Here is a 14,928-nt window from a genome sequence, read left to right on the forward strand (position 1 = left end):
CAGAGCCATCATGGACACTGTCTCTGTTTTACAAAGGCGAGACGTATACCCCCGTCAATATCTATACAGCGATGAAGTGGTGCTCAGAAGGTTGGCAAGACGTATCGACAATGACCATACGAAACTGTTGGAATCACACTGGTATTGTGTCGAAGATGGACTTATGATTTGTACTTATTTAAGGTAATACAAAGTAGTACTTTTGGACTCCATCTGCTCCTCTATAAATATTCGCAGCTCGTAGACTCTATATGGTCCACCCCGCCGAATACGAGGTGCACGACTGTACATCGATCGATCCTCGATTCAATTTTATCCGTAGAGTACGTGGCAAATGTGTTACCAGCACATTTCACTGATATTCGAAAGAAACCAACACAAACCTGTCACTTCTCAAGTGCCTCGCACCACCAAAACCAACACCTCCGGAATTAACGCAAGACCGCTAGAATGAAGACTCAAGTATTCATCGCTACCGCTGCTTTGACCATCGCTGCGACGATGGACTCGGCTTACGCCCTCGCCAAGTACCTCGACGAACTCCCGAACGGCAGTCTCTTCCAGCAACCTCTCGGACACCCTGGCAGCGACAGCTCCAAGACGACGGATTTTGCTAAAGCGTTTGCTGCCGCCGGTCACACGTGGTCCAAAAGTCTGTGTGAGGCCAAGTTTCCTGGCTCGAGCATGACCAATGGTGCCGCTTTCGGTGACCCATGCTGCACGTGGAAGAAGGGCGGTAAACCGGACTTCACGGTGACTGCTTTCACGACTACACCCGGAAAGGCCACGACTTGCGCCTCGAAAGGTGGTGCAAGCGGAACTTCCTCGGCGGCTGGTGCGTCTGGAGCCTCTGACGCTACGAAGGGAGGCTCTCCAGCGAGCTCTGATGATGGAGCTGCTAACGCTACCAAGGGCGGGGCTGATGACACCACCGCAACCTCTGACACTGGAGCTGCAAACGCGACAAAGGGCGGGGCTGACGACACCACCGAGAGCTCTGATGATGGAGCTGCTGACGCGACCAAGGGTGGAGGTGCCACCGGCACTACTGAGAGCTCTGACACTGGAGCCAGTACCGGCAGCGCCGACACCGAAGGCAGTGAAGGATCCGCAGGACCCACCAGCAGTAGCTCGCCGAGTGGAGCTGGTGATGCCACCAAGGGCTCTCCTTGGGGTTCAAGCTCCACCCCGACTTCCGGTGGCGGTTGTGCTGTCAAGAGAACTCTGCGTCGTTAGACGTGGAAGACTCTTCGCTATTTGTCCACTGGTAGCTAGTTTTCGTAGAAAGAAGTAGCGAGAGAAGCTGCACATTTTCCAATTTCTCAAATCTTTTGAGAAACAAATACATGTTGATCGTTTGTTTTGTTGTCAAACATCAGCAAATTGGCGAGATATCCTACTGTATTCTGGTAGTCGTTTTTACTGTAGTATTTTGGGTTGGTGCCTTTAAAAAAAAGACAACACTTGCGGTGACCATGGGCAACGTGTGCTGCGGCGGTGGTAACTCAGAGATGCTGGCTCGGCAGGAGCTGCTCAAAGAAGGAAACGATTTCAAGAAAAAGAGCGCTTTCCTTGGGGTACTCAGTCGTACTGAAAACGTCCACTTGCAGCTAAATTCTGCGGGTGCAAGGTGATATTCTTTTTTATAAATCAGATTTGCAAACAACCAGTCTAATGCAATTTGCTTCTTCGTGGCAGGCTGATGTGGCGACAAACACCCGGTCCAAGTAGCTCTGAAGAGTTGCCAGTTTACAGGATTGGCAAAGTATGTCCGATGGGTACGTCGACGTTTACACCAAGCACTTGCAGGAGTTCTAATGCACTGGGTCTTGTGCAGGTCGTCTTGACCTGGTGCTTCTCGGACAAAGTGGGCAGAAATTGCTTGAGCTGACAGCAGAAACGACGACTGTCCGAGATCTCTGGGTGCAGACGTTGGAAGAGCTGTGTCTAGCCGACCAAGCAGAACGATGTGAGGAGGATTCCAAAAGCTTAAAGGAAAAACTGGAGAAACAGCAAGAGAAGCAAAAAGAGGTACAAGTCTTAAAAGTTCCGGTCTCTAAAACTCTGTCTGACGATCTAGTTATGTGACAGCAATACTGGAAAGATCGAACGGACGAACTGGAGAAGCGACGGCGTGAAGCTGAGGAACGCAAGAAGAAGATTGGCGTTATAGGAATGAAATACACAGCCCAAGCGATGGCCAACAGATAGAGTAAAGCAGTAGAAGCCACAAGGAGCTTGATAATTATTGCCGCGAGGAATGTTAGATTTATCACTTCCGAATTTGTGCTCGACTCATTTTTTCATCGTTAATCTTGTTCCTCGTGGATGTGGAATGACGCAGCCAACTCCAGCATACTGGTCGTATCCAACGTGTGTCCGTGGACTGGACCAATCGCACTGAGCACAGCAGCTTTTGCGACTACACCAACAGGAATCGCAGCTCGCATTTCCTCTCCAAAGAACGGCATGTAGCTTAGAGCAGTTGAAACTGCACCAAGGTCTCTCGCCAGGAATGAGATTGGCGCCCCTGCAAGTTGCAGCGGAATCCCTCGACCCTTTATAGTGCGTCTCCAGCCGTAGATGAAACCCGGACGCAGCGCCACGCCTGTGCTGGGGAATCTAAAACCAATACAATACAGTAGTTAGCAGCAAAGTAAAAAGCCTAAACGTTTTCTCTGCGTCACCTCGACTGCACAGCTTTTTCGGCTCTCTGCTTGCCATGGTAATAGCCATACATAGGCAGCCACGACGGGTAGAACGAGCCTACGCGCGAGTTGGAGACGAACACGAAGCGCTCCGCTCCCGCTTTCTGTGCTGCCCTCGCCGCCACAATCGTAGCGTCTCCGCACACTTTCTCCATGAGCTCATTGCTGCCGAACGCACCCACCGTCGAGACTGTGATCCAAAGCCCTAAAGTCAGTACACGATCATCTTCAACGCGCTCTTCCACTAAACGTACTGACGCCCGTGACGCCCTCCACTGCCTTTGCCAGTTGCTTCTCGTCGAACACGTCGCCCTCGTGCCAGTCCACCTGGTCGATCCAGGGCACGTCCTGCCATTGCGGCTTGCCCGACGGGTTGAGGCTGCGCACTTCGATTCCTTTTTGTACGGCGCGTTGCAAGATGTTGCTGCCCACGAAGCCGTTGCCGCCGATGACCAGCACGCGGTGCTCGCTCTTGTCGTAAGCCTTCAGCGTGCGCATCGTGCTTAGACGCATGCGCTTCGACGCGGCACCCAGCATTGTCATGTAGTGGGAGACCTCACTAACTGGTTGCTGGTCAATTGAAGAGTGAAGTTGGCTGATACTTTACGCAAGTGTCACGAAAATAGTACGCGATCTTCAGTAAACCAAAATTCTAATGTTTAGAAGCTGTCCGATTTCTGAAAAGCAACAAATCCTTGGATATTCTAGATCCATAAATCTATGCCATGTTGAAGTGCGATCTGAAAGGTCGTAATCTGAAGTAACGGACACTTTGCATTCTGCACCAAGGAGGGATGGAACGTGTAAGCTGCTGGAGGCCTCGCAACGTGGACGATATGAATGTGCTAATTGCTGTGTCTGCTGCAGTCGAGTGCCATGTCCGCTTCAGCTTTCGCGCGATCTCGTGCGGCTCTGCGACGCAAGCCTAAACCGGTGAAAAAGGTATTGGACGAAGAGGATTTAGAGGAGATCAAGGAGGCTTTCCATCTCTTCGATACGGACGGCAGTGGCAGCATTGACGTGCGCGAGCTGAAGGCTGCGATGCGAGCGCTTGGCTTCCAAGTGAAGAAGGCGGAGATCCGCCAGATGATCGCCGACATTGACAAGGACGAGTCGGGGACGATCAACTTGGACGAGTTTATCGAGATGATGACCGGGAAAATGGTAAGCTGCACTGGAAAAGGACAAACAAAAGTGGCAACACGAAGAATTAGCTCATTGTATTTGTATTCATATCGATCTAGAACTCGCGAGACTCGCGTGAGGAAATTATGAAGATCTTCCAGCTCTTTGACGACGACAACACGGGCAAAATCTCGTTCCGAAACTTGAAGCGCGTGTGCACCGAGCTGGGAGAAAATCTGACGGACGAAGAGATGCAGGAGATGATCGATGAAGCCGACCGCGACGGAGACGGCTTCATCAACGAAGAGGAGTTTTTTCGCGTCATGAAGAAGCGTAGCGGTAACCCTCTGGACGATCTAGACAGCGATGATGACTGATTCCTCCCAATACATTAGGCTAACTAAGGGTTCTAAACAAGATCACCTTTGTCTATTGGTAGTGAGCGCAGTGCCGCCTGAATACGGGGGTCTGTTATGCTTGCTAGTCGTTTCTCTAACTTAACCGATTGCAGGATTTCTTGGACGCTTCGCTTTACAATGCGAGTATTTGTTACGGATGTAGCCATTGGTGCGGACGATAGCCGTCCAATACTAGGATGCTTCGATGGCTGTAGGTCGACGATGTTGCAGCGAACTCGAACCGTTGTGCCAGTGGATTCCGATTTCTGTCCTAGTCGACTCGTAATCATGGTGGATAAAGGAGAATCGTCGGTATTAACCTCCCGCAATTGACCTCTTGTGAGCTCGACATCTTCAATACTTTCATCGATGCCCAGAAAGAGTTCTTCCATCTGGTCACTAATGGAGGTAATCGGTTTGCGAATAGGAACGTCGGAATCGTAAAATCCGGAGCAATTCCCTAGTTTTATCTCACCATGGCCTTGTGTTCTTTTCCTTCGCCACGAATCTCGAGAATACACGCTTAAGTGGAGGACTGGACACGGAACAATGTCGTCATCCCCCTCGTCTGCGCCATTTAATGCTTCATCCTTAACAAGTTTCAGATTGAAGTGCTGATGCCACCCAAACGCTACGGAAGTCAAACACCCAGGATACTCGGACCGCTGATGTAACGCATTACGGGTTTTGCCACGCCTCCTAGTATATATTACCCAGGCTGTATTTCCACTGCAGAGTGTCCAGCCACGCACGGGTAGCTCCAGACTCCATACTCCACCAAGATCGCAGTCCAGTTGTTTGCGCGATTTATCGTCACGCCCAGCCACTCTCCCGCGCATATCTCTATCATTCTCCGCTGCATATGCAGTCACACTTTTGCTTCGGATAACTTTGGATCCTGACTCAGTAGCTGCCATCGAGACACCTCCGCAAAGTCGCGCTTCTCCTCTTGCAAGCGAATGTCTCGAGAAAGTCTTTGGTCTTCGGAAGAAGCAAGCGGAAGAAGGTCATGCATGCTGTCTAGCACATACTCATAGAGTGAGCCGCCAGGAGTCGATATATGGTACGTCGACAGCTTGGGGCCTTTGATAAGTAGATCTGGGTCATTTTCTGGATCGACGATTGGTGCCGAAAACCCTGGTGTAGCACAGAATAATCCAGTCTCCTTGTAGAATCGAAGAGAGCAAAGTACACGCTCGACGCCTTCGATAAGAGCAACAATGTGCATGGCACGAAATTCATCTTCGCGGTTGGCTCGAAGCCAAGCACGGTGTTGATTGGACGTCCACGAAGCTTCAAGCCGCTTGTCCCGAGGTCGTCGCGTAAGATCTGGGGGAATGAGATGCGTCACGCTACTTTTCGAAGTAGTTGGCGGGTCTTTTGCATACTGCGTGGATTGTAGTCGGTGGATCGATAAAAAAAACTCGCCGCACAATGTAAAAACTTCTTCAACGCACATACCTCCTCGGGAATAAAATCATCAACATCGACGTATGAATACAAAACGTCGGCGTTGCCACTCTCAAGTGGTTCTTCATCTTGACGCTAGAATATAATTATAAAAACTAAATTCATCAGAGGGTACACAAAAACAAAAATTCTGTAGCTATCGTACTTTTCGAAGGATTTCTCCTGCTTCGAGACGATCCAGCTCTCGCTTCTTCTCGCTTGAGCGACCCCATAAACGTTTAGTACTGCAACCCCACTATCCTTTATATCGCTCAATGAGATAGACATACCTTATACTGAGCTTTTTTTCTTGCCACTGAAAGCTGTACGTCCACGTTTTCCCTACCGGTACTGAGTTATCGCTTCCAAATCCCGAGATCTACAATTCCTTGCACTTATAAGATTCTACAAACGACTTTCCTTATAACAGTATCCTTACCACACCTTGCGCAAGGTCACGCCAACGAGCAGGTTTTCCATGGGATCGCGCACATGGTAAAACTGTGTCAAAGGCATGTAGATCTCCTGTCGTCCCGGGCTCCTGTCGATCACTGTACGTACGCCCTTTCAAGTGTAGCCATGTTCTGGAAATGCGTCTTTTCGAGAACACTTGCGGATCTCTCTTCCTATTCGAAAATGAATGGATTTGCTGGAGAGGACACAGTCATCCCGCCAATAAATGGTGCGCTCGCATGTCATTCTCGTTTACGATACACCAGATCATAACAGTGGTGCTTTTTTGTTGTTGTTGAGTGGTTTAGCCTACATTTTAGCTGGAGAGGTAGCGTACGCTACAGCTTCGCACTCGTCAGACGATGAGTAAGATAAAGGTTGCTGTTATTTTATTTGTAACAAATTGTTCTGAGAGCTGCAGCGTTGGAAATTACAGATACATTGATGAGGATGATCACTGGCACGATCTCGGTATGGTTGATGTGGAGGTAAGCGTTCAGTGAGTTCTTACGAAAGCTGTAAAAGCAAAAGCTGAGCGGTTAATGATCAGGCTGAAACGGAGTCAATGCGTCACGCAGCCGAAGTTCGGCTGCGTGCCCAGTCGAACGAGCTAAAACGATTCCATGACAAAATTTGTCAGCGCGTGACGGAGCGAGAACGTCAAAATCGACTTGAAGCCCAGCGCGCGCAGAAGAATTTGGTGAGTGATATTCATGAAGTTTTCTAACTTTTATAGTGATCCTATAATCTGACTTGATGGGTTCGTGTAGGATGCGAAGTGTGCAAAAGTGTTTTCAACTACAGTGCAGCCAACTGGGAACTCTGTGACCACACGACTTTCAACTCGTCCGTACTTTCAGAAATTGATAAAAGACAAGAAAGCCATTCTCAAGGTTTGTCAGACGAATTACCATGCTGTGTCTGTGGCGTGGCAATTAAAGTTTTCTTGTTGCCTATTCATTCCAGGATTGCCCGTTAGGAAAACACATTGAAAAGGTAAGAAACGGTCGGTGACAGTCAAGCATTCCCTCTCTTCATCGCTGTGAAAATGTGGTATTAGATGCTGCGTTTAGATGCCAAGATCCGAGATGATCTACTGCGGTCTACTGAACCTTCGAGCTATCAAGAAATATCCAACAACGACGAATATGGGAGTGATGAAGGCCAAGTTATAAGCGAGTCGGCTGCAGCACCAGCTTTGCTCCCCGAACAGGTACGTAACTTTGTCAGTATGCTTGAGATATATGCTTATCGCTTCCTTCTGTGTTGCAGCGTGTTGCTCTGTACGCAACAGTGCGCCGGCAATACATGGAAATGAATCGTGCTCAAGTTAAAAGCGACTGGCGAGAAGATTCTCAAACAAACAAGAAGTGTAAATCTCCAACAGCTGGTCGAAGCAGGCGAACTCGCGACAATTCAGACGATAGCATTAAAGAACACGGCAGTACGACTTCTACTGGAGTTACAGTGTACGTAAGCCACTCGATCTGTTTGTACTTTTATCCAACGTGGCAATTTTTCTTCGCAGTATCGATATGACGTCGGGCTGTGACGTTCGAGTGCATCGTCAAACCACCACATCATCCACGCCATGGAGAAAAAAGGCTGCAAAGGGCAACAAAGTTCAATCAACAACGAGAGAGCATGAGCGTTTCCTGCGAGCTCTGCAAGCGCAACTAGGAACTCCAGCTCTCTGTTCGTGTGCTAAGACCGGGTCGGCGCAGCCGTGTGCTAACAATTGCGCGCTGTACAAGCAGCCTAAAAAGCGTGAAAAACTCCTCACTAGTGTGTACAAACAGCAACAGCAAGACGTTACCACCGCTGCTGGTTCTCCGATCCGCTAGATCTGCATCTTTAGGCACTCAATTCATTCACCCAACTGACCTTTAATTCTACACCGTCATGATGACTTCGCCGTCTTCATCTTGCACTTCTTTGTCGTCGCCACCTGTCCAGATACCGTTCCACACAGTGCTCCAGATATCAGGGCCATGTTTTTCAACGTATCGATGGAACGTTTCTTGCTCACGTTGTGCCTTAGACGTCCACGCGTCGAGCTTCAGTGGCTGCGCTGGAGGCTTCTGAGGCCCCTCGTCCTCTTCATCAACAGGTTTCTCGAGCTGATGCAGATCCATCACGCTCATGTTACTGTGCGTGCTATCCGGAGGGCCTCCCGCGACGCTACTAGCCGTGCCATCACTGGTATGAGAGAGAATGTCGTGGTCAGTCTCAATCTGCTATACACAGAGCCGTAAGAAAATACACCCACACGAGCGTAACACTACCGTTTGAGTACCTGCTTGTCTACTGTAGCCATCTGTCGCATCTGCTCTTTCAGGCTGTCCAATTGCTGCTGTTGGTCTTTAATGTAGACGGTAGCGTCCTCCAATTGTCTCTGGACAACTGCCTTCTCGTCTCGTAGCTTACGGACGTAGTCTAACATGATGCGCTCTTCTCCGAGCATCTGAATTTCCTGCGATTCCTGCACGAGAGCTTCGATGGTTTTCTTTAATTGGTTCACGAGCAGATCCTTCTCTTCCAGCTGCAATCGTAACTTCCCATTCTGGACTTCATGAGGACACCCTGACACTCGTTCGCTATTAGTACACGAGGGTTCTCCACTCTCATCTGCTTCAACTTCATCCTTCACGTGAACTTCCATGGGTTTATCACCCTCGTCACTCTGACTTAAGCCATGGGAGAAGAGTTCCTTCACCTCCTGCTTGGTTGCAAGTTCCAGCGCCGTTTTGTCCTTACTTATCCCCTTGTCGCCTCTCAAACTCACGTCTGCCTGGTGCAATAGCAACATTTGGGTACATTCCACTTGGTCAGCGTGACATGCCAAGTGTAGTGGCGTGGCGCCTTCTCCGTTGCGTGCATTGATTAGCGTTTGGCTTTGTACATCTTCTCTCTCTAGCAAGTATTTCATCACATCCACCGCTTGGCAGGACGCCGCCCAATGCAACAGTGTTCCTCCTGTGGCTGCATCTGTGATACTGACGTCCACGCCAGCCTTGAGCAACTGGCGGACGCTCTCAACGTCATTCGCTGCGACCTGTTGGATCAAAAACTGATGAAACACCAGCACCAGGTCCTGCGCTTTCAGCTCTTGAGCCAGAGCATATGCGGACCGATTCCTGTCGTCTTGGCCTTCCTGTTTCTTGCTCTGATGCGCCGGGGGAAAGCCAGCGGCCAGAAGAACTCGAAGTGCATCCTTCTTGCCACTCGCCACAGCCACGTGAAGCGGCGAGCGACCAGTCACGGGGTCCACTACATTCGCTAATGACAGATGACCGCGTCCGTGATCGGCCAGCGCCTTAATAACGTCGGAGCGGCCATATTCAGCCGCCAGGAAGAAGCCGTCCAGCGCCTCCTGTAGCTCTTCCGACATGGTTCAGCTCAATTGGATTGTGGCCACGTCGTTTGCCACTTTATGCAATTTGATTCGCCAAAAAACAGTTGGTCTCAACGTCGAACATCGTTGTTGGCAGTCAATTGCCCATCGTTGGAGACGAGTTTTGCCACTACGAGTTTTTTATAAATATGTTTATTGGATTGATGTAGTGTCTAATTCTAGTGCAGCGATGGAGCCCCACCGCGAGAGCTTCGCCCTGTTTTCCTTCGACGGAAGAAAAACAAAGGCAAAAGCAGCGGAGGGAGGGGTTCCAAATCAATATTTTAGCCTATTCACACGCAAACTTGCTGCTCCACAAGTCGAGGGACATCGTCGTTGACCTGCTCTGCGTCGCAGTAATTTCCATCGCCTATACGAGCACTCGCTTACAGCTCCTTCTCCTTGGTCTCGACATCCTTCATGAACTGGTCGAGCTTGCCGGTAGCAGCCAAGATGAGGCCGTGGAACGGTGGTGACGGGTCGTTCGGGTGCGATTTGAACTCCGGGTGGTACTGCGTGGCGAAGTAGAACGGGTGGACGTCACGGTCGAGCTCAATCACCTGCATACGCTCGCCCTTGGTGTCCGTGCCGACAAAGTTGAGGCCTCTCTCACGGATAGCAGGCACAAGCTCCGGGTTCACCTCGTAGCGGTGACGGTGACGCTCCATGATCGGCGTGTCCTTACCGTACAGGTACGACACCAGCGAGCGCTTCGCCGGGTCTTCCTTCTCGTGCACGATGGTGCGACGTGCACCGCATCGCATAGTGCCGCCCATAACCTCCGGGTTAATCTCCGGCATAAAGACAACCACCTTGTGGCCTGCATCAGCGTCGAATTCCTCGCTATTGGCATCATTCCAGCCAATTACGTTGCGCGCGTACTCAATCACAGCAACTTGCATGCCCAGACAGATACCTAGGTACGGAACACGCTTCTCACGAGCATATTTGGCGGTCAGAACCTTGCCGTCCACGCCACGGTCACCGAATCCACCGGGCACCACGATACCGTCCACACTGCGTAGCTTGGTCCAGGCCTCATCGTAAGCTTTGGGGTTCTTTTCACGCATTTCCACTTCCAAGTCGCTGGCTTCGATCCACTCGATCTCAAGATCACGGTCGCACTTCATAGTAGCGTGTTTAAGCGCCTTGATGACACTCAGGTACGAGTCCTGCAGACCTGTGTACTTGCCCACGAGCGCGATCTTGCACACCTGCTCGAACGAGTCCACACGGTGAGCCATAGCAGACCAGGCCTCAAGATCCGGCTCGCTGAAACGGTTCATCAGCTGCAGCTTGGACATGAGGATACTGGCAGCTCCCTGCTTGGACAGCAGCAGCGGAACGTGGTAGATGTTGCTCACATCATGCACGGACAGCACGTGGTTGGCCGGTACTTGGCAAAACATGCCGATCTTGGCCTTAGTGGCCGGCTCCAGTTCAGTACTGCTACGGCAAATAATGACGTCCGGGGAGAGACCGGCACTGCGCAGTTCCTTGATGGCGTGCTGAGTAGGCTTGGTCTTCTGCTCACCGACAGAGCCAAGAACCGGCACCAATGAGACGTGCACAAGACAAAAGTTCTCCGGGCTCACACGGAACTGGAACTGACGCAGAGCCTCAAGGAAGACCATGCTCTCAATGTCGCCGACGGTTCCTCCGACCTCAATAAGGCAGACGTCGGCCTCTTCGTCGTCCACAGCTCCGGCCCCACCAGCGTGCTTACCGTCCACACCGATCTGCGCAACACGCTCGATCCAGTCCTGGATGGCGTCGGTCACGTGGGGCACAACCTGCACTGTCTTGCCCAAGTAGTCGCCACGACGCTCCTTCTCGAGCACGTGCGTGTAAACTTTGCCCGTGGTGATGTTGTGGTCGCGCGTGAGCGTGATGCCCAGGAAGCGCTCGTAGTTGCCTAGATCCAGGTCGCCTTCGCCACCGTCGTTGAGCACGAACACCTCGCCGTGCTCGAACGGGGACATGGTGCCGGCATCGCAGTTGAGGTACGGGTCAATCTTGATGGACGTGACGCGCAGACCCAGCGACTTGAGCACGACGCCGATGCTACTGATGGTGATGCCCTTGCCCAGGCCACTGACGGTGCCGCCGGTCACTGCCAGGTACTTCATTTTGAGAGAGTGGGAGTGATGGTACGAGTCACGCACTGCTGGCAACAAATGGCCGAATGGCAACATGGTTTTGGTGCCGTTTTGACTCGCGAAGAGCTACGGGTCACGTAACTGCCAGACCCGCAACTCAATTTACATTAGTTTGTATTGGGAATGGGCTTGGCTCAGACCCGTTGGAGTGTGCTAGAAAATGGACAGTCAAATTGGTTGGTCGCCTGAAGATGGCGGGAACGCCGACAAAGAGGGTTTCCAGTTGGCGCTTATGATCGGCTCCATGGTTGCATTGAATGCTGTGCTGAGGTGCCAGCACCACGGCAACAAATTTAAAATCAAAAAGTGCTCATCGCTGTAGGCCAAGAGCATGCACATGAAGCAATACAGCTGAAATTGGGCTACATGTATTCGCAATACAATTTCGAGTTGCATGTGCACAGAGCGCAGTTCGACAGTCGTTCAGGAGTGGAGTGGTTAATCCGAGCTCGTTCACTAAGGCTTAGTCGATCAACTCGTGACTAAGCATCATATCATCAGTTCTAAAAAAAATTGTGCTCTCGAAATGCACTACATGTAGTTCTTGCGTTCCTAGTCATGAACAAAATGAATACCATTTCCACCCGTTGAAGTATCATGCTTATAGCAAAGTCGTCATTAGCTCTCATTCCCAGCATCTCATTCCGGCTTTGGTGTCGTATTTCCCTCCGATAGGTTCTGCCGACTTCACTATATTCCTGGCGGATATCGCCAAAAGTCGCAACTCGAAACGACTGAGGAGCAGAGGAATAAGTAAGCTAAACTGAACGCAATGGTAGTGAATGAAGCTGAAGAGGCGAAGGCAAGTGCGTCGCTGGCCCGATTGCGGTTGTTCCTATCATCACATGCCCCAAATGGACCAGGAGAGGATCGTGCGGCATCTCCGGAACGCTCCGCCCAAGAAGCCCCGAAAAGCGACGAACACGACGAAAGTAATTCTGAGACAGCAGCGACGCCTTCCGAGCCATCCGACATCGGGTCTTTCCCCGAGGTCCTAGTGGACGACGATGACGAAGAAGAAGATGCTGGACAGACTACCATCCCTGCTGCTGGAGCGGTGGCAAGTGTGGCGCCCATGAGTCAGTCGACAAAGGAGTTTGCGCGCGTCAAGTATCTACTGCAGTGCTCATTGCCAGGGTATCGAGTGCATGAAGGCGTTGTGATTTGGGATATGCGCAATCCATCGCTAGTGGCCCAATATGAACAACACACGACGGGTTTGTTGGAGCTCGAATCTTGGGTCGCAGTAAACGATCTTGGCGCTGATATGGGCGACGTTCACAGCTACGGCTTTACGTCACTTGATGCGAACCAAACGGGTATGAAATTCACGACGGGCAACCTTCAACTTAGTGCACCTCTTGATCAATCCGGGGAGGCCAAGAAACCATCCAGCACACGTCAACTCGTTCTCTGCAAAATCGCAGTCGGTCGATCGCTGGTGATCCGCGACGAGGACGAAGCGAAAGCTCGGCTTCCTCCTGGATATCACAGCTACTATTTGCATCGTGAACAAGAAGCCGGCGACCAGCATAGCCTTCAAGCTGCACTGCTAGATCGAGGTTACTATCACGAGTATATCTTGAACAACACTTTGCAGGTGTTGCCACAGTACCTCGTGCGATTCACCTTTTCGGCAGCCGAAGTTCACGGACCTGCAGTCGGTTCATGTGCACTTTGTGAGCAACACCCGGCAGTTGTAGTTTGCCGTAACTGTGAAGCACAGATCTGTGCTCACTGTGATCAAGAGATGCATTCTGCTAACAAACTGGTGCGTCGACATAAACGCACACCTTTACGCAGCAAGTCCAAAGCATTAGCGAGTGAAGCTGCCCGACGTGGTCGACGCCGTAGCTCGACACCTCTAGCTGCTGCTATAACAGAAATAGGAGTGGAAAACCATTTGAATGCACTCCAGGAGGCAACGGAAGCTCAGATCAATGAGGTTGTTGCCAAGCAGATGGAGGAAACTCTATCGACGGATGATGCACAGACGCCTACGTGTCGAACTCATCGTGGCAAAAAGGTGGAGTTCTACTGTCCCATATGTCAGATTCCAGTGTGCGTGACGTGCAAAATGGTCGGAGATCATTCCATTGGAGAGAAAGGGTCTCACAGACTGCTAACGGTTGCGGACGCCTATGAAAGTTGTCTACGCGAGTCGTTGCGTCCTGACCCACTTATCACATCTCGCAAGACGGTGATCGAAAACAAGCTTCAACTGTTGACTCGAGTTCAACGAAGTGTGCAAGACAACAAGGCACAAGTTGCATCTGCCATTAAAGAGCAATGTGCTCGAGCTTTACGTAGCTTGGACGATGCAGTCGCGATAAAGACGCGAGTGTTGTCAGGTGAGGTACTTGAGTTCGAGCGACAACTGCAACAGATCGATTGGGTGGATGAAAGTCTGGAGGACCACCGAAAGTTAATGCCAGCGGTAGAGTTTCTAGCTGCGTGGAACCAGCACAAGTTGCTTCGAGCAGAGCAACGCGACTTTCCTCCTTTTGCACACGGCTCCAATAACAGTGCGGAGCAGGTGAAAGCTGATCTGCAACTTGCAGGCGAGCTTCGTGTCATGGCGGCAGATCAATTGGCAACACCGCATCAACAACTTGCGTTCACGGCAAACGACAGTGACCCTGCTACCAGTGAAGTAGAAAACGTAAGCGACGGTAACCAAGGCGATGGCTCACAAACAGAAGTAAAGGCTACTGCGCTACTGGCACAACACCGACGTGCAGGTGACAACGATATTCGCAGACGGTTGCTCAACATAAAAGCCTCGCTAGCGGTAGAACCCAACGGAGCCTTCTTGGCTTCGCGGCGTGCGGTGTCTCCCAAGTGTCAGGAGCTACTGGATGAGATCCGCCACGATATTCTAGTTCACAACAGCGCCAAGAAGAGTTCAGCAACTGCTGGGTCTCCGCGAAAGACCGAATCGCCTCGTTCTCACTTTGACATTCCTTTCGTCGGACTTGCGAGTAGGACGGCCGACTCCACGGCCACATTACGAGCGTTTTCGGTGCAGCCTAACGCCAAGAAAATCCCAGACGAGGAACTGCGTTCGCCACGCCAACGCCGCGGCACCAGCGCGTGGTCAACTCTTCTTCGCGACGAAATGGGGCTTGCTGATAACTGACACTCCGAGTTGCCAGCATCACGAGTGTCACAACTTGTGCAAGATATTTTTTTTTCGTGGTGCCAGACCCATTTAAGATACTTTTTTTTTCGTGGTGCCATGT

At 51.0% G+C, this 14,928-nt stretch overlaps 10 protein-coding genes across 10 annotated transcripts; 6 read left to right on the top strand and 4 right to left on the bottom strand.

The window, feature by feature from the left end:
• Positions 1-450: 450 nt before the first annotated feature.
• Positions 451-1,249, top strand: PITG_02613 (uncharacterized protein; the record flags this gene model as incomplete). The annotated part of the gene is made up of 1 exon (XM_002907477.1): positions 451-1,249. The coding sequence occupies one exon, from the start codon at positions 451-453 to the stop codon at positions 1,234-1,236; it is 786 nt and encodes a 261-aa protein (XP_002907523.1).
• A 425-nt stretch (positions 1,250-1,674) lies between these two features.
• Positions 1,675-2,279, top strand: PITG_02614 (uncharacterized protein; the record flags this gene model as incomplete). The annotated part of the gene is made up of 3 exons (XM_002907478.1): positions 1,675-1,778; positions 1,838-2,031; positions 2,092-2,279. The coding sequence occupies 3 exons, from the start codon at positions 1,775-1,777 to the stop codon at positions 2,209-2,211; spliced, it is 318 nt and encodes a 105-aa protein (XP_002907524.1).
• On the bottom strand, positions 2,243-3,297 carry PITG_02615 (uncharacterized protein; the record flags this gene model as incomplete). Its single annotated transcript, XM_002907479.1, has 3 exons — positions 2,243-2,622; positions 2,688-2,898; positions 2,963-3,297. 3 exons carry the CDS (start codon positions 3,243-3,245, stop codon positions 2,310-2,312), a joined length of 807 nt encoding a protein of 268 aa, XP_002907525.1.
• A 205-nt stretch (positions 3,298-3,502) lies between these two features.
• On the top strand, positions 3,503-4,265 carry PITG_02616 (caltractin; the record flags this gene model as incomplete). The annotated part of the gene is made up of 3 exons (XM_002907480.1): positions 3,503-3,511; positions 3,576-3,872; positions 3,953-4,265. The coding sequence occupies 3 exons, from the start codon at positions 3,503-3,505 to the stop codon at positions 4,208-4,210; spliced, it is 564 nt and encodes a 187-aa protein (XP_002907526.1).
• PITG_02617 (uncharacterized protein) lies at positions 4,243-5,718 on the bottom strand (the record flags this gene model as incomplete). The annotated part of the gene is made up of 3 exons (XM_002907481.1): positions 4,243-4,927; positions 5,122-5,583; positions 5,693-5,718. 3 exons carry the CDS (start codon positions 5,716-5,718, stop codon positions 4,243-4,245), a joined length of 1,173 nt encoding a protein of 390 aa, XP_002907527.1.
• An 865-nt stretch (positions 5,719-6,583) lies between these two features.
• Positions 6,584-7,308, top strand: PITG_02618 (uncharacterized protein; the record flags this gene model as incomplete). Its single annotated transcript, XM_002907482.1, has 4 exons — positions 6,584-6,604; positions 6,684-6,833; positions 6,904-7,026; positions 7,207-7,308. 4 exons carry the CDS (start codon positions 6,584-6,586, stop codon positions 7,306-7,308), a joined length of 396 nt encoding a protein of 131 aa, XP_002907528.1.
• Positions 7,309-7,668: 360 nt separating this feature from the next.
• On the top strand, positions 7,669-7,977 carry PITG_02619 (uncharacterized protein; the record flags this gene model as incomplete). The annotated part of the gene is made up of 1 exon (XM_002907483.1): positions 7,669-7,977. One exon carries the CDS (start codon positions 7,669-7,671, stop codon positions 7,975-7,977), a length of 309 nt encoding a protein of 102 aa, XP_002907529.1.
• A 9-nt stretch (positions 7,978-7,986) lies between these two features.
• Positions 7,987-9,531, bottom strand: PITG_02620 (uncharacterized protein; the record flags this gene model as incomplete). The annotated part of the gene is made up of 3 exons (XM_002907484.1): positions 7,987-8,370; positions 8,430-8,716; positions 8,816-9,531. 3 exons carry the CDS (start codon positions 9,522-9,524, stop codon positions 8,026-8,028), a joined length of 1,341 nt encoding a protein of 446 aa, XP_002907530.1.
• A 382-nt stretch (positions 9,532-9,913) lies between these two features.
• PITG_02621 (CTP synthase, putative) lies at positions 9,914-11,722 on the bottom strand (the record flags this gene model as incomplete). Its single annotated transcript, XM_002907485.1, has 1 exon — positions 9,914-11,722. The coding sequence occupies one exon, from the start codon at positions 11,720-11,722 to the stop codon at positions 9,914-9,916; it is 1,809 nt and encodes a 602-aa protein (XP_002907531.1).
• A 736-nt stretch (positions 11,723-12,458) lies between these two features.
• PITG_02622 (uncharacterized protein) lies at positions 12,459-14,825 on the top strand (the record flags this gene model as incomplete). The annotated part of the gene is made up of 2 exons (XM_002907486.1): positions 12,459-12,558; positions 12,685-14,825. The coding sequence occupies 2 exons, from the start codon at positions 12,459-12,461 to the stop codon at positions 14,823-14,825; spliced, it is 2,241 nt and encodes a 746-aa protein (XP_002907532.1).
• Positions 14,826-14,928: the final 103 nt, after the last annotated feature.

Source organism: Phytophthora infestans, genomic scaffold (assembly GCF_000142945.1).
Source record: "Phytophthora infestans T30-4 supercont1.3 genomic scaffold, whole genome shotgun sequence".
Classification (NCBI taxonomy): domain Eukaryota; phylum Oomycota; class Peronosporomycetes; order Peronosporales; family Peronosporaceae; genus Phytophthora; species Phytophthora infestans.